A 25126-nucleotide genomic window follows, 5' to 3' on the forward strand; every position below is an offset into this window, starting at 1 on the left:
TTGCTATTTGACATCCTTAAGTGTTTTATTAAATGAACACTGCAGTCATATGTGGTTCCCGGACATAATATTTGACTGAAATTTTGTTTTTGATTTGCTATTCCATAGGACATTTCACATGTATGCAGCTGAATGAATGAGCGTCTTGTAAATACGTATCTGAATAGTATTTTTCTTCAGCATTCCATATACAAAGTTGTCAGCTAGCCAGGAGAAAAATGTTATTTTCTTTCAATAGAGTTTTAGCGTGTGGAAATTGGCAGCTAAAGTTTTCATGGCCTGGAGGAAAATTACATGACCTGACAAATAAGGGACCAGTTTAAAAGTTGGCAACATCACATAAGGACGCGGAAATAAGGGGAGTGGAAAAAAGCCCAGGATGAGTCCAATTTGATGTTATGCTCTGGAGATAAGTTCTCTTCTTGTTTTGGGTTAAAAATAGAAGATTCTTATCACGCCTATCCCTTTGAACACCAGGGATGGAAAAAGGAGGGGGAATATATCTCCAGAAATTGCTCCACTTTGTTTTCAAAGAATGGTGAACTTGCTCAGAGCAATGCCTAATTACACCAATACCTATTTGCCGTTTGAAAGAAGGGGATCTGCCCAGCATTCCATGGTCTGAGATTAGCTTTTGAGGTCCCCTACCCCTGTTGAACATGTGGGCACTTGTGGAATTTCGGGGACAAGTAATGGGGTGCAACCACAAAATAGCAGCCAGGACACAGGTTTACCAGATTCCCAACAGAGGTGGTAGAACTGAAGAAATTCTGGTGGTTTCTAGAAAAGCGTGATGTCACTTCTGGGTTTTCCCAGAAAACAGTGCTGTTGCCTGGAATTCTGGGACTGTGTGCAAGGTATATATTTGAATCAACAAGCAATAAATGGGAAATTAACGGAAGCAATTTCGATTGAAAAAGGAACATGCCAGGGATGTCCTCTGTCACCTTTATTATTTATATTAGTGATAGAGACTTTAGCAACAAAGATAAGACAAAACACAAGGATCAAAGGAATAAAAGTGGAAGAGACAGAATTTAAAATGAAATGTTAAGCAGATGATGTGATTATAATAGTTTTAGATCTACAAAAATCGCTATAGTACCTAATGGAACATATTGAAGAATTTGGATTCCTTTCAGGATATTAAGTTAACAGGAAGAAGACAAAAATAACAAAATTTTTACAGTAACAAGAAGAAGATATTGTAAAAAGTACAAAATGCACAGTAGTAATGAATATTAAATATTTGGGGATAAATGTGACTGGAGAAAATTATCATCTTTTTAAAAACAACTTATCAGAAGGCTTGGAAATTGATACAAGCAAATCTTTCCAAGTGGAAAAAAACAAAAAAATTTCAGGGCTGGGGAGAATTTCAGCAATCAAAATGAATGTATTGCCAAAATTAAGTGGTTTTTTAATTTCAAATGTTACCTATACATATAGAAGAAAGAATACGAACAGATTGGCAAAGACAGATAAACAAATTTATTTGGAATGGCAAGAAACCAAGAATAAGTTTTAAAGTACGTCAAGATGAGAAGAAGAGAGGAGGGTTAGCAGTCCCAAATATAAAATTATATTATCAAGTGGCAAATTATATTATCAATTGCTTTTGATTGTGGACTAGATTAAAAATCCAAAGCAAAGAACATTAAAACTTTAAACAGTTGACTTAGATGAAGGCTTGAATATAAATATTAAATATAAATTTGAAACCTAAAATGTTGAATTTAAATGGATCCCACATAAGCAAGTATTATTGTAGTCAGTATCTTAAAAAATTAACGAAGGGGACATTGGGAAGAGATATTTTCTGTTTTATATATCTTGTCATATATATTTTGATCCATACAACTGTGTTATATAATCTCTTTTTTCTTTCCTGTACCCCACCATGCCTGGCAACCTAAAAGGAAAAAAATACAATATGCCATTTGGACTCTCTAGTTTGCTATAAGGTATTTTCCAGGGTTTCTGCCCTGTTACTTTGCTATTTAGCTAGGACTGAGCTGGAAGGGCACCTTCTCAGTGGGTCAGTCTAGATGTTCTCAGGAGGTACTGAGTTATGGCAGCTGAAGGGGAGTTCCCAGCAAGGAAAGTCATTCCCCCCTCTCCCTAACCATAACAATGTTACACCCAACTTTTATACACCCTTCTAAGGCAGGTGAAACTCCAGGACAGTTCGTGTAAGTAATACTTAAATTGTTGATGCTACCATTCAGCTGAAACAAACCACAAAACCAGAGAACTCTGCAGAGACGGACAGCTGTTGGCAAATGCTCTCCTTCCTGAGATGGTTTTCTGGAGCTCAAAAACCCAGACTATTCAGAACGGGGCCCCTGCTGATGACCTAACTGTATGGGGAGTTTAAGGTGGAAAGATGCCCCCTCCGTGGATTCGGTGGTGTCTGATAAGATGTGTGCTCTGGCTGAAGCTCTTCCCACACACTGAGCATGTATAGGGTTTCTGACCTGTGTGGATTCGTTGATGTTTAATGAGACCAGATTGATTACCAAAGGTCTTGTTGCAATCTGAGCATTTATAGGGCTTCTCTCCTGTGTGGATTCTTTGATGGGAAGTCAGGTGTGTGCTCTGACAGAAGCTCTTTCCACATTCCAGGCATGTGTAGGGCCTCTCTCCTGTGTGGATTCTCTCATGTTTATTAAGGCTGGATTTGTGGCCAAAGCTCTTGCTACAATCAGAGCAGCTGTACGGCCTCTCCGTCGTGTGAGTCCTCTGATGCCTAATAAGTTGGGAGCTCTGGCAGAAGCTCTTCCCACACTCCAAGCACATATACGGTTTCTCCCCTGTGTGGATTCTTTGATGAGATGTTAGGCTTGAGCTCTGAATGAAACTGTTGCCACACTCCAAACATTTATATGGCCTCTCGCCTGTGTGGATCCTCCTATGTGAAATAAGAGTTGTGCTCTCATTAAAGCTTTTCCCACACTCCAAGCAGGTGTATGGCCTCTCCCCAGTGTGTATTCTTTGATGCGAAATAAGGGATGTGCTCTGGGTGAAGCTCTTTCCACATGCCAGGCACTTGTATGGTTTCTCCCCAGAGTGGTGCTTTTGACATTCGATGCCATTTCTTCCCTGGTTGAAGGTCTGAACAAACTCCAGGCTTTGATTAGTATTCTGTTGTGTGTGCATTCCCCAGTGGACACTGAGGCACTTGTTCTTTCTCTTAGCAATTTGGTTTTCTTGTTGTGATGGGATTTCTCGGAACCCCCCATCTTGACCAGGACTGAATTCATCCTCTCTGTTCTCCGTGTGGTTCCTTTCTTCCTTTGTTACTTGTTCTAGATTCCAAAAGTTTTCCTTCAGTTCTTGTGTGCCTCTTTCTGATGAGATCCCAAATGGGTCCCCCTCATCCTTACTCTCTCTCATGCCACCTGCTGGAATAAAAGGGAGAAACTTCAATAGACCCCAAGGCTGGAACAAACCCTCTCATCAGGCACCTGTGGGACATGTGTTTCTGATGCATGTTATGGCCAATATAGGTTTCACTGGCTTCACCTAGCATATCTATATATTCATTCATACTTTCACAGTAATCAAATATAGCTTGGTGCAAGTAAAAAATGGAAAGGGTCTTGTCTGGGCCCTGGTTAGTGGCAACTGATAAGGCAAGGGGAACACAAAGAACCTAGAGCAATAATGGGCAATTGTAACACCATGTCTGGCAGCCAAACCTGTCACAGCAAAACATCCTCAGATATTCACACTTACAGTAAAGCCATGAGAAACACCCCCCCCCAATGGTACACAGACAGATTTATGACAGGTAATAGAGCTTTAGTTGTTTTGAGAACCGACATCCAATGGCCTTGATGTGGCCTGCATCCGCCGAAAGCTGGTATCAAAGGTGCCAAGGAAGGAGAAAGTGTTATTTGATACGATAAAAAATTGCTACTGTGCGAACGGACAGCTCAAAATTTGATTGATCAATGGAACCATTCCAGATCGTTGAGATGTTTAACCTTTTTAACCAATTATGTATCTTTTATTATAATTTTTGCTAATGAATCCAAAGGTATAAAAATTCATGTAACTGTCTTGGGAGCCCGAAGAAAAGCTGGGTTCCTGGGGTGCTTTTAAGCCCCTCCTATGCATTCTCCCTTGTTTATAATAACCAATATTTATCTCCTTCACTAGACTTTGTATATAACGGACCCATATGGTTAATTTTACATTTCTTAAGTCAATCCCCACTCCTATGCCACTAACAGGGACCAATCACACTTGTTGGCTTGGCACTGCTAAGCACTCAGTGTATTTTCTCTCTCCCTTTCCCTATTAGGATTCTCAATTAACTATCTGTTCCTAGAAGAGGTGATCATTACAGCTATTCAACTGTGACATTGCAGAAGCATGGATCAATGTGGCCAGATTAGCTGAGTCTAAGAAAGGAGAGAGTTGGTGAAGCAGGTGGCGGCTGAAAGAAGGCACTCTTGATCACTGCACTAACCTGCTTCTCAAACAACATGGTTGGGTCCATGAACATGTTTCTGGCTGGTACTCTGAGATGATCTGGAAGCTACGTGATTGTGGCCTGAGATGATCTGGAAGCTATGTGACCTGTGTAAGTTCCTGCCCTTCGTAAGAGGCAGATGTCTATTCTGTTTCTTTCTGCTGAAGTGGAGAGTCCCCGCCCCCATTTCTAGAAAACTGAGATGACTGTTTTCACATTGACTGGACGAGTGCAAGAAGGGGTGGCTTCCACAAGAGGACAGGCTTATCTGCTTTTCCTATTGCTGCGATAGCTGCCAATACAGTCCAGGGGCAATGGAGATTCCAAATGGCAGGAGTCCCTGCAATTTCCCTGCCCCAGTCTCCCACCAGTGACCATTCCTCCTTCCCTGGGCCACTGTGGCTTAAAAAAAAAAATTAATTAAAAAAATATTTTTACAAACAATTGGCATGAATAGTGTTTCAGCGATACAACATTATAATAATAAGGAAATCGGGTTATTTTATTTATTTACATTATCTATAGACTGCCTTTCTCACTGAGACTCAAGGCAGATTACACAGTGTGCGTCAGTATGATCAACATCTAGGACATTCAATAAACTAAACAATAGGGTATGGGTTGCAGGACTTTGAAAACAAGAGTAGATCTGAATACAGATATGAAACACTACAGAAACACAACATAAGAAATTTGACAAGACATATTAAACAATGCAGAAACTCCCAGTAGGAAATATCTGATGATGGACGGACAGCCTGACTCTGCCCCAGATGTCTTGGAGCGTGCCTTCGAAGCTGTGACTGGGTGGTTGAAGCAGAGTCTGTTGAAATTAAATCCCACAGAGATGGAGGTCCTGCATGTGGGTCTGGGGGCCATGGGCACGGGACTCCGGCTCCCCGCTCTTGATGGAGCGCCACTTGCGCCGGTTTCAAGAGTTAGGAACCTGGGGGTGATCCTGGATGCCTCCCTGACTATGGAGGCACAGGTCGCAGCAGTTGCCCGGTCTTCATTTTTCTAAGACAGGCCCGGCAGCTTGTCCTCTACCTATCGACCAATGACTTAACTGCAGTGATCCAAGCAACGGTTACCTCTAGACTAGACTACTGCAACTCACTCTACGCTGGGCCTTCCCCTGGGCCTGATCTGGAGGCTACAGCTGGTCCAAAATGCAGCTGCATGAGTAATTGCAAGGGTCGCAATTAGGGAACATATAACACCTATACTATGCCAGCTGCATTGGTTGCTGGTTGAGTACCGGGTTCGGTTCAAGGTTTTGGTGTTGACCTATAAAGCCCTATGCGGATTGGGCCCAGCATATCTGCAGGACCGCCTCTCCCCATATGTACCCCAGAGGATGGTTCGTTCAATAAATGAACAACAGTTGGTGGTCCCTGGCCCAAGGGAGGCCCGCCTGGCCTTGACCAGAGCCAGGGCCTTTTTGGTCCTGACACTGACCTGGTGGAACTCTCTGTCTGAGGAAACCAGGGCCCGCCAGGCCTGTAAGACAGAGATGTTCCACCAGGCATATGGTGGAGGCTAGGTTGGGCCCCCACCGGCCACACTAAAGATCTGTCCACCACCCTATATACGAGCCTATATATGAGCTAGGCCCTAAAATGCAGTATTTTATTGTCGCCATCTGAAGAGAAGCTGTATTGTATTTATTATATAATGTTATTCGTATAATGTTTTATCTGTTTTTAACTGTTATTTATGTAAATTGAAATGTTGTACTCCACCCTGAGCCCACCTGGTGGGGAGGGCAGGCTAAAAATCTAATAAATAAATAAATATCTATACCCATAGACAGTACTCAGTAGTATAGTCTACAGTCCCTGTCTCTTTACCAAGACATCCATCTATTATTATCATCATCGTCTAATTTCTAGCCTGCCCTCCCCGCAAGCAGGCTCAGGGCGGGTCACACCACCATTTTTTTACCACACAGGCCTGTTACTTGAGTAAAAAGGCCTCCTGAAGAATTCAGTTTTGCATAGTTTGCAGAAAGCCAGGCGAGTAGAAGCTTTCCTGACCTCCTCATGCAGGCCATTCCATGAGGTGTCGGCCACCAAAAAGAATACACATGTATGACGGCAGCTGTTGATTTTGCTCAAATGTAGGGTGATATCTTGCAGAAGGTCCTACTGAGTTGAATGAAGCTGCTAATAGGAAGCACAGGCGGTGCCGAAATGTGAAAGAGAAAATATCTGAATTCCCTGCTTTTATTTTTAAAAACTAAGTCTCTAGCCCCTTGCGTTGCAGAGATAAGCATTTCCCCTTATATCTAAGCACTCCTCTAAGCAGCTACCTGTTGCTCTCTTTCCTTCTCCCATGCCATGGGCAAACTGATCTTCTTCATTCAGCCAGGAAACATGGTTCAATTTGGAAACTGCAAGTCCCTCTGAGAAGGAAGGAAACAAACCAGTCACATCTTGGACTTATTCTTTTAAAAACACATTTAAAGTAAACAAAACAACAATTTTTCAACAAATATCTCACTCCACGATTAAAAAAAAAAGAAGTGAGGGACATCTTCCAAAAAGCATCTTGGAATTCTGATGGAAGCACAAAATCTTTAGCAGTTCTAGTCCTTTTTCTTTTTAATCAGATTGACGGTGGCCAGGGAAGGGTGGAGTTTGGGGAGGGGAGGGACTTCAGTGAGGTACAATACCATAGAGTCTACACTTCAAAACCATCATTTCCTGAAGTGAAACTGATCCCTGTAGAATGGAAATTGGTAGTTACTCTGGGAGATATTCAGGCCCCTCCTGGAGCCTGGCAACCCTATCAGATATACATCGTACATGCAAGACTGTTAGAAATACTTTTTCCAAAGAAGTGTGCAGGATCGAGCCAAATATCCATCATAGTAATCAATTCTGTATACAGAATTCTGTCCTGAATATCTCCCTCCTTCTACCCTCCCACATTTCTGTCCCTGACCCCCAACAGATGAGGCTCAAAGACTGAGTGACTTTGTGACTGTGTGAGATGTGAAAGGAAAGACCTCACAGGAATGGAGTTTAGTCCTGCCAAACGTGAGAAGGTATTGAAAAATACCCAAATATATTATGCTGTGCTAAACAAAATGGAAAGCATGAGCATCTTACACTCATTACTGTATCCTTTATTTTTAAAAAAAAATTACATAAAATAAGCAAGGGATGACTGACACCTAACTGTAGCTCTGTAGTATTGGGTGAGTTACTGTGATGTCATAGAATGTTTTCAAATATTCAGCCTGTGAAGGAGCGTGCGTCCCTCTGCAAGGGGAACACCATAAATAAAACAAGGAATAAAGGTCAAGTTTCAGGGGCATTTCTGCGCCCCCCCCCTCTTTTCCCCTTAAAAGGTACAGAACTTGGTATGTTAAGGCACAGACAAACCTGTGTGCTAGTGAAAAGGTAGGGGTGGGGAGAAGCCACAGCTGAGGTCAGCTAAGGAAGAGCTTCAAGGCATCCCCAATCTCAGGCTAAAAACAACTTCCCTCTTTACTCGCCTTGCAGGCCAATTTCCTGGGCATCCTCCTCCTTGGGTTCTGCATGCAGCTGGCTCTGCTTAGTGACAGATGGATCTTGATCGGCCTCAGAGAAACTCACTTCCTCAAATGCTGCCTGCAACAACCGAGAGAGACCATTTCAAGGAAGCATATCAAGGCTGAAAAACGGGACTAACAGAGGTAAAAAGTGTGATTCTGTCCCGTCCCCCCCATACTTTGGAGCCTCATTGCCACAAATGGAGTAGGGTTGCCAACTCCAGGTTGGGAAATTCCTAGACATTTCGGGGGTGGAGCCTGGGGAGTGTGGGGTTTGGGAAGGGGAGGGACCTCAGCAGGGTCATAGAGTCCACTCTCCAAAGCAGCCATTTTCTCCAAGGGAACTGATCTCTGTCATCTGTAGAGCAGCTGTAATTCTGGGAGAACTCCACGCCACACCTGGAAGTCAGCAACCTTATATGGGAGCTGTGTGTCAAAGTATGAACTTTTGAGGACCCTCCAGGGAAGCATCCCCAAATTGGGCCGTTTCTCCGGTACAAGAGGATTTGGTAAGGCCAGATCCACTGTCACATTTTTATCTCACTTTTCCCGAGGTGCTCAGGGCAGAATATGTGACACCCCCCTGCATTTCACCCCCACAAAAACCCTATGAGGTAGGTTTTCTGAATTGCAAGTGACTTGCCCAGAGGTAACCAGACAATGAATGGGTCTCACCTCTTTCTCCTGTCTCTGGGCTTCTCGCTGCCTCTGCAGGAAATTCTCTGCCAGGGCCACTGCCTGGGAGCAAGTTTCTGGGCCATGTTCCCTCACCCAGACTTGGATTTCTGAAGGCAAGACTGTCAGGAACTGCTCCAGGATCAACAACTCCAGGATCTGCTCCTTTGAGTGCCTTTCAACCTTCAGCCACTGAAAGCAAAGTTCCTGGAGTTGGCTGTGAGCTCCTCTGGGTCCCTCGGCCTCCTGGTAACGGAAATGGCGGAAGTGTTGACGCTGCTTCTCCCTCCTCATGGCGTCCCCTTGCAAAATGGCCGCCTTCACCTTCCTATAGTCCTCTCTGTCTCTGGCTTCCAGTCTGCTAAAGGCCTGTGCGGTTTCCCCTGAGAGGGCCGGCAGGAGTCGGGCTACCCATTCTTGTTTGGGCCACCAACAGGCTTCAGCCACTTGCTCAAAGGAGGCCAGAAAGGCTTTAGGGTTATCCCATGGCGAGGGCTTCTCTGGCAATTTATCTGAGAGTGGAGGCTCCACGGACTTCAAGAACTCTTGCCATTGAGCTTCCCAGTGCAGCGTCTCATCTGTCTCCTGTTTCACCTCATTGCCTGGACTCCTCTGCACAAATCCCCCAATTCTCTCACCCTGGGTAACAAGAGGGGCTTTCCATGTCCCTTCAGATCCTTCCCCTAAGGCAGGGCCTGTGGGGTCTTGCTCCTTCATTTTGATCCGTGGGCGTTCTCACAAAAGTAAGTGTCACACTGAGGAAAATGTTAGAATAAATTACTGTAAGATTAAACAGCCATACCGAGCTTCTGCTTGGGGAATGGAAATGGAAAGAAGAAGCAGGAAGAATGACAAGTAAATGGCTGACCTAGGATTGCCAACTTCCACGTGAGGTCTGGAGACCCCCCAAAACTGCAACTGGCCTCCCACCTACAGAGATCAGTTCCCTTGGAGGAAATGGCAGCTTTGGAGGGCGGACTGTAGGGCGTCACATCCCTCCTGAGCTTCCTCACTTCTCCAAACTCCACCCTCCCCTGGCTCCACCCCCAGATCTCCAGGAGTTTCCCAAGCTGGAGTTGGTAACCTTATATGCCACTCCTCACCCACACACTTCCAGTCTCCACACTTCTGGTCTTTCCTGTTTGCATTCAAACCTTTCATTTCCATTTCACAATATTCCCCTTTTCTTGGGTGTCATGGCTCATTGCCATTGATAGAGCCACCTTCCATAAGCATCGAAGTACTGCCATACTGGATCCAACCCAGTTAATCCAGCATCCTCTTTCTCACAATAGCTTGCAGATGTCTCTGGGACATCTTTAGCTTTCTTTAGCTGTTATGGCTCAACAACCACTGTTCAGAGTTGAGCTGCCTCTGAACATGGAGGTTCCATTAAGCCCTCATGGCTAACAGCTGTGGACAGGCGTCTCCTCCACATTTAGCTCCCTTTTCAAACCATTTAAGCCAATGGCTATGTCCACATTTGAACCACCTTATAACAATAACAACAACAACAACAACAACAACAATAACATTCAATTTATATACTGACCTTCAGGACAACTTAACATCCACTCAAAGTAGTTTACAAAGTATGTTGTTATTATCCCTACAACAATCACCCTGTGAGGTGGGTGGAGCTGAGAGAGCTTTGGAAGAGCTGTGACTGAGCAGGTCACCCAGCTGGCTTCAAGTGGAGGAGTGGGGAATCAAGCCCGGCTCTCCAGATTAGAGTCCTGCCACTCTTAACCACTACACCAAACTAGCCTTGCTCCCCTGCCAGTGTTTTCAAGGTCCCTAAGAAGCATCTTCAATAGGATTCTTTAAAAATCTTTCAGAGCCCTAAAACTGAAATAGCATCAAAACTGTAACCATCCACTGTTTTTGGTCTTGGCCTTCCTCCAGAACACAGAGAGGAAAGCGTTCCATCCCAAGAGTTTGCTTTCCATAGACAAACTACCAGCATGTTTTGGGGAAAACAGCCTCTTTCACACAGTGCAAGCCTACAGTTACCAACCTCCAGGTAAGGCCAGGAGTTCTCCTGGAATAACAACCTATTCCCAACCTTCCGAGATCAATTCCTCTTGAGAAACCAGCAGCTTCAGAGGGCCGACTCTATAACAACCAATAATGTAGTCAAATATGATTTCCAGGAACCACATGTGCCTGCAATGCTAATTTAGCCAAACAGGAAGAATATCAAATGTCAAAATAAAAAATATTTTTAAACATGCATTTTCATATGATATGCTTAAATAAATAAACCCAAGCAACTTGCTGGACTTCACAAGCGCCAAAGCAGGGACCCAAACCCCAAGGCCACAGAAACGAGCAGTGTGTGAGGAAAGAAATTTAGGGCCCATCCCTGCAGGGCTTCATTTGGGTGTGTGGAGGTCGGTCGGTGTCTGTTTGCGATGGTCTTACCGGTCTGCCCCAAACGCACCTCCGCTTTCCCCTGCAAGGAAATCCCAAGCCAAGTCCTCCCCCTTTGCAGAGAGGCAGAAACGCCCGCTGGGGTGCCTCTCTAGGCTAGCGGTCTCGCTCACTTTAACCCTCCACATGACGCTGGCTGCCCTGCAAAGGGGAAAATCTCCTCCGCCTGCCGGGCTTTGCAGCAGAGAGGGCTGTAAAAGAAGCCGCAAAAGCCGGCCAAGAGCGCCATCCCATGTCACGCCCGTCTAAGTCACCTGAGAATAACGAACGGGTCTAGAAGAGCGTGACTCTGGGTTGCCAGCTCCAGGCTGTGCCACTCCTGAAGACTTTGGAGGTGGAGCGCTTTGGAGACGGGAGGAACCTCAGTGGGGTATAATGCCAGAGTCCAGCCTCCACGGGAGCTGCTTTTTCCAGGGGAACTGATCGCTACAGTTTGGAAAACAGTTATAATTTCGGGAGTTGGCAACCCCCAACTGAACTAAAATAACAGCAAGTTTGCTTCTTCATTCCTGGCAGAGCCGTTATGGGCTGCACAACAGGCAGAGTATTCACCTGATGAAGATGTCTGTCTGTCTGTCCTCCCCAATGGGGACCTAACGCAACTTACATAATTCCCCCTCCCCTCTATTTTATTCTCCAGGCATTCCGCTGTTCCGGGCACAAAAGCTCTGGCAGGAGAAGTAACTGGTGGCAACCCTGAATTATTGTCCCTGGTCCTGTTCTCATGATCACTTAGGATAAATTGACAAAACAATATGCTACAATAAAATTGGTTAGTCTTAAAGGTGCTACTGGACTCTTTTTGATTTTGCTACCACAGACTAACACGGCTAACTCCTCTGCATCTAAAACCAACCCCAGGCGTCCAGTTCTGGCTCTATACATATGGAGAAAAATGCACAATAACACCGGTATATTTGAAAATGGTCCATTAGAATATAAAATGGTACAGTACTAATAGGTTGAACCACTGTTACTGTTTTTAGCTATTTATTTTTTCATTTCTGTTTGTTTGATTAAATCATATACTGGTCTTATATTGATTTGTATTGCTTTCACGGTTATATTTTATTATTATTTTGGTGCAGCCTCTTTGGTTATCCCACTTAGGATGCATTGCCAAAATTACTCAAGGTACAATAGTTACTGTTGATCAGCCAATTGTATTTATAATCACAGCTATGTAAAGGTATTGATTCTCCCTATTTAAATGCATGTTTATTAGTGTGGGATGCTCCTTTTACTACCAGGAGTTGGGTCTTCACTGTGGGTGGGGGTCACACCATGCCCTGTCTCCCTTTCCCATCAAGTCCTGCTCAGCTCTGTTCATTAAAATGTTCTGAGATTTTTCAATCAATAGTGCTTTATTTTCTTCAAAAAATACACAAGACATAGGATAAACCAATGAACAAAGAATTAGAGTACTGATCTTTTAGTCTCAGATGTTGGTCTGCAGTCAAATAGCAAGATCTGGATCCAATAGCATGTTAAAGACCAAGGGAAGTTTGACTGTAGAAAGTCTAGAGTCTTGGAAAGTCTAGAGTCTAGAGTCTTGGAAATCTAGTCTACACTCTTGGAAATCTAGTTGGTCTTTAAAGTGCTATTGGACCCAGAACTTGCTTTTCGATTGATCCTTGGCTGTGAAGCAGGAGGTGCAGTATATTCTTGATCCACAGCAGGCTGTCTTGTATTTCCAAGATTAGAACCAATGCCAGCCAACAGCTGGGATTCCGCTCCAGGGGCAAAACTGACATATCTCTCCCCGAGTATAAGCTACTCTCTCAAGGACCAACCACTCATATGCATACCTGCACCCCAGGTATCAACAGTCTGGCCAACACCCATCAGAATTTACTTCCTTCCTGATTACTGAAAATGCATGATTCTTGCTCTGTCTCTCCCCCACCCATAAATGGGATGGTTTATAGGATACATTCCCACAAGGTTTCTCTTTAGCTGGGTCTGCATATGGGACAGAATGAGGCAGTGGGAGGGAATGTACCACTTCAGACTGCATGGAGGGTGAGACACATTTGAATGTTCTTCTGTTTTTTTAAAAAAATCCCTGCATATCAAAGTCAGCACATCAAGGATTAAGTTTCTGGCCACACTGTCTTCCTGCTGTGCTTGTCTCACTGCAGGGAATTTCTTTACCTGACATCTCTCCCACTGGCCATCCAGCATGCTGGAGCCCATTTGTTCCCTTCAAGTCCTTACCCTCCCTGTTTTGATATACGGTGTAGACCAGGCCATCTTAGCATCAAGAGAATCTCCAGGTTCGTTGCCAGTTATAACACGCAGAGGTGAGGGGTGGTGGTGGAGGTGACTATTCTGGGGTTACGAAAACACAATCCTCTGAGGTGTCAAAATGGATCACGCAACTCAACTACAGGAAGAAAAGGCAACAGCTCAGTGCAAAAGAGCAGAGTCCAGAGAAAGTCCGACTGGGTAACTTCTAACTTAAAATTATTATTTCTAGTCTACCTTTCCCACTAGACCTTAAGTGAATTACAAGTACGATAATTTTTTTCCATTCAATCAGGATGTGGATTGTAAAACAGGATAACGTGGGTCAAGTAATACAGTAAGTGTATTATCACATATGATATTAGGAATCTAACAGCTGCAATTCCTAGTATAACAAAATAAGGCAGTTGGGCTCTGATTCTAGAACAAGGGATGGTAGAATAAACTGTGTCAGGGCTGGAAATAGAACAAATCCTCATGGAGCTGTCAAGTTTTCCAGATGACCTTGGACCAGTCACCATCCTGTATGTGCCACACCTCACAGAGTTGTTGCGAGGCTAAAACAACAACAACATTTGCTTTATATACTGCCCTTCAGGATGACTTAACACCCACTCAGAGCGGTTTACAAAGCATGTTATCATTATCCCCACAACAGAACACCCTGTGAGGTGGGTGGGGCTGAGAGAGCGCCTAGAAGCTGTGACTGACCCAAGGTCACCCAGCTGGCTTCAAGTGGAGGAGTGGGGAATCAAACCCGGCTCTCCAGATTAGAGTCCTGCACTCTTAACCACTACACCAATGTGGAGAGAACACCCCAAGGAGAGAGTGTGTAGTTTGTGTACAGAAGATTCCAGGTTCAATCCCCACAACTGGCAGTTCAGGTTTCCATGGGTAAACTGAGTCAGACAAAACCTGAGGAGATTCCGCCAAATCTCAGGCTCAATATCAGGCTAGAGCTTCACCAAAAACAACTCCTTGAAGGAAGAGTTGGACAGAAATGCTGAAACACAAGTATTCAGATGCAAGTTAGTGAGGAGGAGCAGATATCACTATCATCATGTAAAAGTGAAAAGTCAGCCCCTCACATTGGAACCTGCGGAAAAAGTCAGTGTCCCCAAACCTTGGGGGCATGATCACAGGACACTTGAAATCACCGTCCAAATAATTGCCCATACATAGACAACACTTCCGACTTGGTTAAAACCTCTTCACTCCCAACATCTGAAGACATGGACAAACAGGTAAACTTACCACAAACAAAAAAATACGTGCACACAAGGGAAAAGTTTATTTTCAGTATAGCTAGCATATCACAGTTATCACCAAACAAGAGGTATTAGCAAGAAAATATCACCCCAGATTTCCACTGTAAGCAACTGACAGTAGTGTTGCAACTGAGGTTTCCTCAAAGTTATTTTTAGGGTTTCCCAGATAATTGGCTCTAATTTCTAATAGCATTTCTCTGCTGCTCTCATATCTGATGTTTGATCATTTACTCAGGGAAAAGGCTTCATTTTGGGTGGCTTCTTGGTCTCATAGAAGCCAAGCATTGTTGCCAAATCTCTTTCCACATTTCCATGTGCTGCCACTGCATTCATTTCTCTTCAGCATGATTTCTTTGATGTAAAGTGAGATTTGTTTTTTTGCTGAAGCTCTTCCCACACTCAGCACACTTGTAGGGCTTCTCCCCCGTGTGAGTTCGCTTGTGGGAGATGAGGCTGGAGCTCTGACTGAAGCTCTTCCCACACAGAAAGCATTTGTAGGGTTTCTCCCCTGTGTGGATTCTCATATGCTTAATCAGGGTGGAGTGGTTACAAAAGCTCTTGCTGCAGTTTGAGCATTTATAGAGTCTCTCCCCTGTGTGGATTCGTTGATGGGATGTAAGGTTAGAACTCCAAGTAAAGCTCTTTCCACACTCTGAACAGGTGTAGGGTTTCTCTCCCGTGTGGATTCTTTGGTGTGAAGTCAGGTTTGTATTCTTGCTGAAGGACTTCCCACACTCCAGGCACTTGTAGGGCTTCTCCCCGGTGTGGATCCTTTGATGCGAAATGAGGTGGGAGCCCTGGCTGAAGCTCTTTCCGCACTGAGAGCATTTATACGGTTTCTCCCCTTTGTGGATCCTCTTGTGCTTGATCAGATCTGATTGGCTACAAAACCGCTTGCTGCAGTCCGGATCTGGGCAGCTGTATGGCTTCTCCCCCGTGTGGATCCGCAGATGTGAAGTCAGGTTTGTGCTCCGGCTAAAGCTCTTCCCGCACTCGGAGCACTGGTATGGTTTCATCTCTGCTTGACATTCAAGAAGGTTTCTGCTCTCACTGAAGCTATTCCCAAACTCAAAGCTTCCGGCTGGTGGCTGACCCATATCAATTCTCCAATGAACGCTGAGATACTTACTCTTCCTCTTTTCCATTTGTGGGTCTGGCAGAATGGGAATCTCAATCATATCCTCATCCTGACAAGGACTGGACGGATCCTTCCTCTTTTCCGTGCGGTCTTCCTCCTGAATCTTGGATCTGCCTTGGTTCCAAAAATTTTCCTTAGACTCTTTGTGGCTGACTCTTTCCAACGGTATCCCAGGCAGATCCCCCTTGTTGTCTCTCTTCCAGCCATCACCTGCTGGAGTAAAAGAGGGACACTCAATAAAAGCACAAGAGAGAAACATTTCACTCATTCCTAGCTGCTGCGTGTGTCCATTCCTCAGTCCTCTCCCTGCTCTTGACAATGTGACACGTTGATCTTGGCAAATCCCATCTTGGCAGTGAGCCATTTATTCTGTCTGTCCTTTCTCTCCTCACTTAAAATGACATTAGTCTATTCCTTAGAAAATATGAGGTCATTAATAACTCACTCCAACTGGCCAATAGCAATGGATTTGATCAGACGATGGTTCCATCAAAGGACAAGTTTATTGATTGATGTACTTCATTTATACCCCACTATTCTCCCCCAAAGCAGCTTGCATCGTTCTCGCCTTCATTTTATCCTCACAACAACCGTGTGAGGTAGGTTAGGCTGAGAGCGTGTGACTGGCCCGAGGTCACCCAATGAGCTTCCATGGCAGAGGGGAGGATTTGATCCTGGGTCTCCTATATCCTAGGGCAGGCTGCATGACAGCAGAGGTGCCAACTCAAGAAGCATCGTGCAAGTAGGCAACCCATCTCTTCTTGGTGGCCTCCTCTACAGTCTCAGGTATGGGAGACTGAGAGCGGGACCACAAGTGACGCCTGACACAGGTTGGACACTTGCCAGCTTCCCTCAAGTTTTGATGGGAAATGTAGGCAGCTTGGCGGAATGTTGGACAAGTGACAGTTGAAAAGTCCATTGGACAGCAGTCAGAGAGCCAAGCTGCAAGACCAGGATGCCTACATTTCCCATCAAAACTTGAGGGAAGCAGACAAGTGTCCAACCTGTGTCAGGCGTCACTTGTGGTCCCACTCTAAGGAGTGAACGTAACTGGAACCTGCTCCCAGTATCTTCAAACGGAGCAGCTGAGCAGACCCCTCTGCCAAATGCTGCACCTAACATGCATGGACAGAACCACCTCTGGAAAACGCCAAGGAGGCAGCCATGCCCCAGAGCAGAATGACCCGTGACCTTCAGCAGACTGAGCCCTTGAGCCAGACGAGAACCAACAGGAAAGGCGGAATTTTTGTCCTTCATCTATTTAACATGTTGCTTAGTATTCTTCCGGCTTGGGGATTCATGGAGGTCTAACGCAGCTCCATTTGCGGAGCTGACCGGACTGCCGTTTTAACCGGCCGGAGGGGTGAAAATAGCCCGCGGCCGACTGCTCCCAGGCGGGGAGCAGGCAAAGAACGCTCAAGACCCTAGGGTGAGTTAGATCTCGGACGAGGGGGGGCTCTACTCAACGAGTCTCCCCCCGATCCTTGAGGTCCCACCTTGCGACGGGTCGGCTATAATCTCTGCGGCAGTTTCGGGGCCAATTCGGCTGGCATAAGACCTACATACCCAAGCTTCGATCGGGGAAGGAAGCTGAGAGGGGAATTTAAGATCGAAACAGCGATTACAACCCGAGAAAGGTGAAGAGAAGGTAAAGATCGCTATCTCTTGAAACGGGACAGATTGACAAAAACAGAGAGGAAAGAAAGTAGATTTTTAAACTGCAACAGACTAGTGAAAAGGAGGTGAAGACTCGGCAGGAGTTGTATTTTAAAAGAGACTAAGTTTAAAGAAGTTATTACAAAAATCGGACTATTGTTTTGAATACCTGTGGTTTTGGAGCTGTGGGAAAAAGACACCATCGCGAGACCTGCTGTGGGAAGACGGGAGACAGGAAGTGCGTAACAACAATAGAGTGGCTGGAGAGAAGCGGCCCTTGCCGAAGGACAGGAAGTAGGGAATCGCCATTTTTGAAAGGGGAAGGGTCGCGGCTTCAGCGGAAGAGGAAGTAGGCCATTTTGGATTACAACAACATAGAGAAACCATAGAGAAAAGACGCCCGACATTTTGGACACTTTAAAATTTAATTTTGGCAAAGATTGGGACATTTGAAAAAAGGAAAACGTTTAATTATACGCCACGGAGCTAAGGAAGAGAGCAGATTCGTGGGAGCGAGCTAAAGCAAGCCCCACGATGTCGAAAAAAGAGTGGCAATCGGCAATAGAAAATCTGGACAAAAAACTTGTAGACATGATGAAAGAACTTAAGGACACGAAATTGGAGCTTATTAAGGAGGTTAAAGAGGTTACACAGACAGTAAAGTCGGAGCTGTCAGAAGTGAAAAAAGGCGTGGAAACGATTAGTAGTGAATTACAAGGAACGCAGCAGAGAGTTAAAACAGTAGAAGACGCGATGGAGAATTTAATAGATACGCAACAAACAGAGATGAGACTGGTGAAGGGGAGGATGTCAGTTGCAGAAACTAAACACATGGAGAAGCAGCTTCGTTTTCGTGGTCTGCCAGAAGTGGAAGGGAAGTCAGCGCAAGAACAGATGACTGAGGTGTTGGCTGATTACCTGGGGAAGGAGGAGGAGGAAGTTGTGGCTATCCTAGATGTGGCGTACCGTGTGAACTCGAGAATTGCAACCCAGAGGAAACTACCAAGGGATGTGATTGTGCAATTTACAACTAGAAACATGAAAGAGAGGATTGTGACAAAACAATTTCAAGATCCATTGGAGATTGATGGCAAGACGATTATCATAATGAAGGAACTGCCCAGATCAGTGTTATTGGACCGGAAAAAATATAAAGTGCTAATTCAGACTTTGAAGGACATGAATATCAGGTATAGATGGGAGTTACCGGAAGGAGTGTCCTTTGAGTTTGGAGGGGCAAAAAAACGCATCAGATCTGAGCGGGAGATGGAGAGATTTATTAAGGACAATGAAAAAGACTTACCAACAAAACTATGAATATGGAGTGTAAAGTATTATCTTGGAATGTAAATGGACTAAACTCACCGAATAAGAGGAAAAATATTTTTCATTGGCTACTAAAACAAAAATGTGATATTGTTTGTTTGCAGGAGACCCATATTAGAAAACAGGATGTAAAATATTTAAAATCTGGAAAATTGGGCAAAGAATTTGTAGCGGCCTCCAACAAGAAAAAAAGAGGAATGGTGTTGTACATAAAAGAGGAGCTGCAGCCAAAATTTGTTATGAGAGATGCGGAAGCCAGATTTGTAGCAGTGGAATGTATTTGGAATTTAAAGAGAGTGTTGGTAGTCGGACTTTATGCACCTAACGGTGCAAAAGAAAGCTTCTTTGAGGATTTAAGGAAGCATTTAGACGATCTTGCATACGACCAGATAATTCTTGCTGGAGACTTCAATGGAGTGACAGACTTGGAACTAGACAAAAAGACTACAACGGCACAAAAGAAAAGAGGACTATTACCAAAGCTTTTTTTTTGAGTTGATTCAACAAGAGACTCTTGAAGATGTATGGAGGAGAGAATATCCTAAAAGCAGACAGTTTACTTTTTATTCTGCAAGGCATTCCACATTATCAAGAATTGATATGATCTGGGCCTCAAAAGACTTAGCATTATGGACTAAGGAGGTAGAAATAATGCCCATGGTAGGCTCAGATCACAATCCAATTATGTGGAAATTTGGAAAAAAGAGAAAAAGGAAAGCATGGAGAATAAATGAGGACTTGTTACAGGAAAGAGAAAATATGGAAATACTGAGAAGAGAGACAAAGTTTTTTATACAATATAACGTGAATAAAGAGGTACCAACCAATAAAGTTTGGGATGCATACAAGGCGGTTGTAAGGGGCATACTAATGGACTTAAATGGTAGAGCAAGAAAGAAGAAAGAGGAGAAAAGACAAGAGATTGAGGAGAAAATAAAAGCCAAAGAAATACAGTTAAAAAAGAGACCAGGGAAGAAGAAGGTATACCAGGAAATTAAAATACTTCAAGAACAGCTAAAGGCAATGAGCAATAAAGAATTGGAGTGGAACCTTAAAAGACTGAATCAAAAAGCGTTTGAGGGTGCAAATAAACCTGGGAAATATTTGGCATGGCAATTGAAGAAGAAAAAGGAAAAGAAAATAATAAATAAAATCTGTGAAGAAAATAAAACGTACTTGGAGCAGACTACCATTAGTAGAGCCTTTTATAAATTCTATGCTAAGCTGTATAATAAAAAAGAAGTAAACAAAGAGTCAATAGCATCATATCTGGAGAAAACCAAACTTCCAGAAATCTCGGAAGCTTGGAGAAATAAATTGAACAGTGAAGTAACTGACGAGGAAATAAGTAAGGCAATACAATCTGCAAATCTAGGAAAGGCGCCAGGGCCAGATGGACTTACGGCTAAATTTTATAAGACAATGGCCAATGAACTGGCACCACTCCTAAAAGAGGTGATGAATGGAGTTTTTAGGGATCAAAGGATTCCAGATACTTGGAGTGAAGCGAATATATCATTGATCCCAAAAGAGGGCCAAGATCTGACTAACGTGAAAAATTACAGACCTATATCATTACTTAACAATGATTATAAAATTTTTGCGAAGATATTGGCAGAGAGATTGAAGGGGTGGCTCTCGGAAGTTATAGAGGAGGAACAAGCAGGCTTTTTGCCAGACAGACAAATAAGAGACAACTTAAGGACAGTGATTAATGCTATTGAATATTATGACAAGCGGTGTGACAAAGAGGTTGGTTTCTTCTTTGTAGACGCTGAAAAAGCGTTTGACAATTTAAACTGGGACTTTATGTTTGCCACTATGGAAAAGCTACAACTGGGAGAAAGATTCGTCAAAGCAATTAAGGAAATTTATAGAGACCAGACTGCAGCAATTGTAGTGAATGATGAACTGACCAAGAAATTGAAGATCAGTAAAGGAACAAGACAAGGTTGCCCGTTATCTCCATTGTTGTTCATTTTAGTATTGGAGATTCTGATGATACAAATACGACAAGATGAGGAAATACGAGGAATAAAAATAAAGGACTATTCATATAAGGTCAGAGCATTTGCAGATGACATAATGTTAATTGTAGAAGACCCACTGGAGAACATGCCAAAAGTGATAGATAAGATTAAAGAGTTTGGAGATTTGGCAGGTTTCTTCATTAACAAAAAGAAGTCAAAGATATTATGCAAAAACATGACTAAGCAGAAACAACAATCGTTAATGGAAACAACGGATTGTGAAGTAACCAGTAAGGTGAAATAATTGGGAGTTGAGCTGACTGCAAAAAATATAGATTTGTTCAAGAATAATTATGAAAAACTATGGACTCAGATAGAGAGAGACCTGATCAAATGGAATAGATTGAATTTGTCATGGTTGGGTAGGATTGCAGCAGTTAAGATGAATGTGTTACCAAGAGTAATGTTTTTGCTACAGACAATACCAATCATCAGAGACTCTAAACAATTTGAAAAATGGCAGAGGAAAATATCAGATTTTGTTTGGGCAGGCAAGAAGCCTCGAGTGAAAGTAAAAGTTTTACAAGATGCAAAGGAAAGAGGCGGAATGCAACTGCCCAACCTGAGACTTTATCACGATGCAATCTGCCTAGTTTGGTTAAAAGAGTGGATGACATTAAAGAATAAGAAATTATTAGCCCTAGAGGGATATAAAAAAATTTTTGGATGGCACGCATACCTATGGCACGACAAAGTGAAGGTCAACTCGATGTTCCTGCATCATTTTGTAAGGAGAAGTTTATATACAATCTGGAAGAAGTATAGAAATTATCTACAAGAAGGAACCCCCTTGTGGGTGGTTCCATATGAGGTGATAGACCCGAGAGCTGTTGATAATGAACAACAATGTTTAACGTACAAAGAAATAACTAAAACTGAAGTATCTAAACTTAGAATAAAGACGCAAGAGGAACTATCACCTAACTATGATTGGTTCCAGTATAGACAGATTAGAGACTTATACAATTCGGACTCTGCAAAAGGGGGCATACGAACAGAGAACTCGGAACTAGAGCAGACCCTTCTTAAAGAAGACAAGAAAAGAATATCTAAGGTATACCAAGTACTGTTGAAATGGTATACTGAGGATGAGATAGTTAAAACACAGATGGTGAAATGGGCTATAAATTTCAATAAAGAAATAACAATGGAGGCATGGGAATACTTGTGGAAAACTACAATGAAGATAACGACATGTACTAATATCAAAGAGAACATTTACAAAATGATTTATCGTTGGTACATGACACCAAAGAAGATTGCGCTAGGGAACTTGAATACTTCTAATAAATGCTGGAAATGTAAGAAACATGAGGGCTCCCTCTACCACATGTGGTGGTCCTGTGAGGTAGCTAGGCAGTACTGGGGGGAAATAATAAGAGAAATGAGTGAAATTTTACAATTTCAAATTAATAAGAACCCAGAACTCCTGCTACTGAATTTAGGAATGGAGGGAATTCCAGCCCAACATAGGACGTTGATATTTTATATGACAGCAGCTGCTAGACTTTTGTATGCGCAAAAATGGAAAGTACAAGAAGTGCCAACTATTGAAGATTGGATCTACAAATTGCTGTATATGGCTGAAATGGATAAGATGACAAGAAAACTGAGAGATCTGGACTCAGGGCAGTTTAACACGGACTGGGAGAAGCTGAAACAATATTTGGAGAAGAAATGGGAGGTGGGAGGAAAACTGTGGCAGTTTGAGAACTACTGAAGTATAATAAAAGTATAAAAGAGAGGGGTGACTTTACCGGGGGAGGAAGAGAAATGTGAATTTATAAGCAGTTAGATTAATTGATTGGTATATATATAGATATGTATAGGTTAACTGATAGAATATTGATAAAGAATAATTAATGATAAGGTTTAAACATGAGGATTGAGTAACTAATAATATTTTCTTTCTTTGATAAGATTTATGTGCACCAAACTGAATGCATAGAAGAGTTAAATTGATGGACTATGTGATGAGCCATATAGAATTACCATAAAAAGATGAAATGAGTAATATATAAAGAACAAATCAAATTGTTTGATTTAAATGTGGGAAATCTTTATGGTTTATGATATATAGGTTTATGATATATAGAAATATTCAAAATTGGAAAATGGGATAAATTGTTTATCTAAAGACGTACAGTTTGGGTGTATAATAAGTAAAGGAGTTAAAGATGCACTGCTTAATATAATGGAGAATGTATATCTGTTTTAGACAGAGGAATTTAATAGAAGTAAGGGAAAAGGGACAGAGGGGGGGAAAGCTGTTGGAAGTCAACAAAAGGGGGGGAAAGGGAGGGGGTTAGAAATGAAAAATTTGGGGAAAATTGAATGTAATGTAAAAATAATAATATTCTAACCCAATAAAAAACTTTTCTAAAAAAAAAAAAGGAAAGGCGGGACCAGCCAATGAGAACATTCGCGCCGAGACACACAGCAGCCCACAGAAAGGAATCCCGAAGAGGCTGTTATGTACCGAATGGAGGAAAGAGAGCGAGAATTCCCCCCCCTTCACTTTCCCACATCACTAGAACTCAGAGGCCCCCAGTGAAGCTGACGGGCAGCAGATACAGGCCAGGCAAAAAGAAATAAGGACCAGAGGCGACAAGAACGTAAAAACAGCCCTGCTGGATTGGACCGGCAGTCCATCTAAGCCTGCATCCTGTCTCACACAGTGGCCAACCAGTTGCCCTGCAGGGCCAACAACAGGGCATCGAGGCTGAAGCCTTCCCCTGATGTCACCTCCCAGAACAGGTATTGAGAGGTAGACTGCCTCTGAATGGGGAGGTCTCTTTTAGGCACCACTGCTAATCGCCACTGGCAGACCCTCTGCTTCATGAATCTGTCTTACCTCCTTTCAAAACTATCTGTGCTTGTGGCCATCCCTGCCTCCTCTGGCAGTAAACTAAACAATGGAATTACTGGTTGTGTAAAGTATTTCCTTTTGACTGTCCTAAATCTATTACCCATCGACTTCATTGGGTTCCCCTCCCCCGAGTTCTAGTATTATGGGAGAGGGGGGGAAAGCTCCCTCTAGCCGCTTTCTTTGCATAATTCTTTCTGCGTATAATTTTATAAAAGTTATGCGGATCATCACAACAGTGAGAAAATTCTGCAGAGAAAATTCTGTCACCAAGCAGCTGGCTTGGATGGCTTTAAAATGATAGCACAGAAATTTCAGTTCTATCATCCGATGACAGCCAAGACACCAAACGGAACCTCCATATACAGAAGCAGTGTGCCTTTGGACACCTGCTGTTGGGTGCTGAGGAGAAGAGCAAGGGAGGCTTCACAACCTTCTCCAGAACATCTGGTGGTCCTCTTTGGGAAAGAGGATGCTGGACTAGATGGACCCATCTTACTGTTCTGGAAACCCAGAGGCCTATCTCACTGGAAGATGAGGAGGCCCAAAGTCTAAAGGTGTGATGTTCTTGTTTGGAAAATTTAGGACCACTGCCTGGTGTTCTTCACCAGAGAAGATCAGGCAAGGAATATTAGACTGCTTTGCCTCACAAATGTGGACCTTTTCATGACACCACAGGAAAGAGGAGAGGAGAGAAAAAGGAAAAGACAACCCAGGGAAAAGAAAACAAGGGAAGATGACCCACCGCTACACAGAAAAAAAGAATCAAAATAAAGGATTCATCTCTTAAGAGAAAGTTCTCCAAACTTCTGCAGCCACTCCAGCTAAAGAAGAGCTTAATGCAAAGACCCCCTGAGACACACCCACCTATACCAAAAAAATCTCTCCCGAAAGGGAAGGGCAATCAGCACTGAGTCCCCGGGCAGGACGCGAAAGTGTTCTGAAGCTGTTTCTGCTCACCAATGGGACGGCACAAGACCATGAAGGAGGGATAGTCAAAGGGCCAGAGATCTCTTCTGTGGGGTCTTCAGCTTGATGTTTGGCTAAGGGGCGCTTTGGTTTTGCGGCGCCTCCCCAGGATGTAGTTGGCCTCATCACCATGTACCAACGCCATCTTGGATGTTTGCAGATGTCTTAGACAAAACACTTGCGGAAAGAGTCTTTCACAAGCCCACCTGCTTGGGGTGAGAGGCTTCCCAGCAAGCATGTTCGGCAGCACGTTGTCCTCCCACTTCTCCCCAAAGCTTAGTAAGAGAAAGAACATGACTGCCTTCTCCACGCTCGGAACAGCCTCCTCCCATTTCTTTTTCCTCCTGCTTCTCTGAACTCCAAGACTCTGACCCCGCCCCCAGTCCTTCAGAAGGCCTGACAGACAGGGGGGCGGGCAGGGTCTGGTTTCACTTGCATTACAGTCTGAAGATACCAAACAGTAAAAACTATCAACTGAGCCAATGCAACACCCCTTGGAA

The 25126-nt window shown here is 43.6% G+C and overlaps 1 protein-coding gene across 1 annotated transcript in view; it reads right to left on the bottom strand.

Annotated features, from left to right (window-relative positions):
• Positions 1-936: 936 nt before the first annotated feature.
• Positions 937-25126, bottom strand: part of LOC129328770 (zinc finger protein 665-like) — a 29594-nt gene continuing 5404 nt past the window's right edge. The window contains exons 5-6 of the mRNA XM_054978047.1: positions 14986-15992; positions 937-3075 (exon numbers count right to left, since the gene is read on the bottom strand). Of these exons, the coding sequence (XP_054834022.1) occupies positions 2374-3075; positions 14986-15992 (1709 nt within the window). The 3' untranslated portion in view covers positions 937-2373. The remainder of the gene's footprint in view (positions 3076-14985; positions 15993-25126) is intronic.

Source organism: Eublepharis macularius, chromosome 4 (assembly GCF_028583425.1).
Source record: "Eublepharis macularius isolate TG4126 chromosome 4, MPM_Emac_v1.0, whole genome shotgun sequence".
Lineage (NCBI taxonomy): Eukaryota > Metazoa > Chordata > Lepidosauria > Squamata > Eublepharidae > Eublepharis > Eublepharis macularius.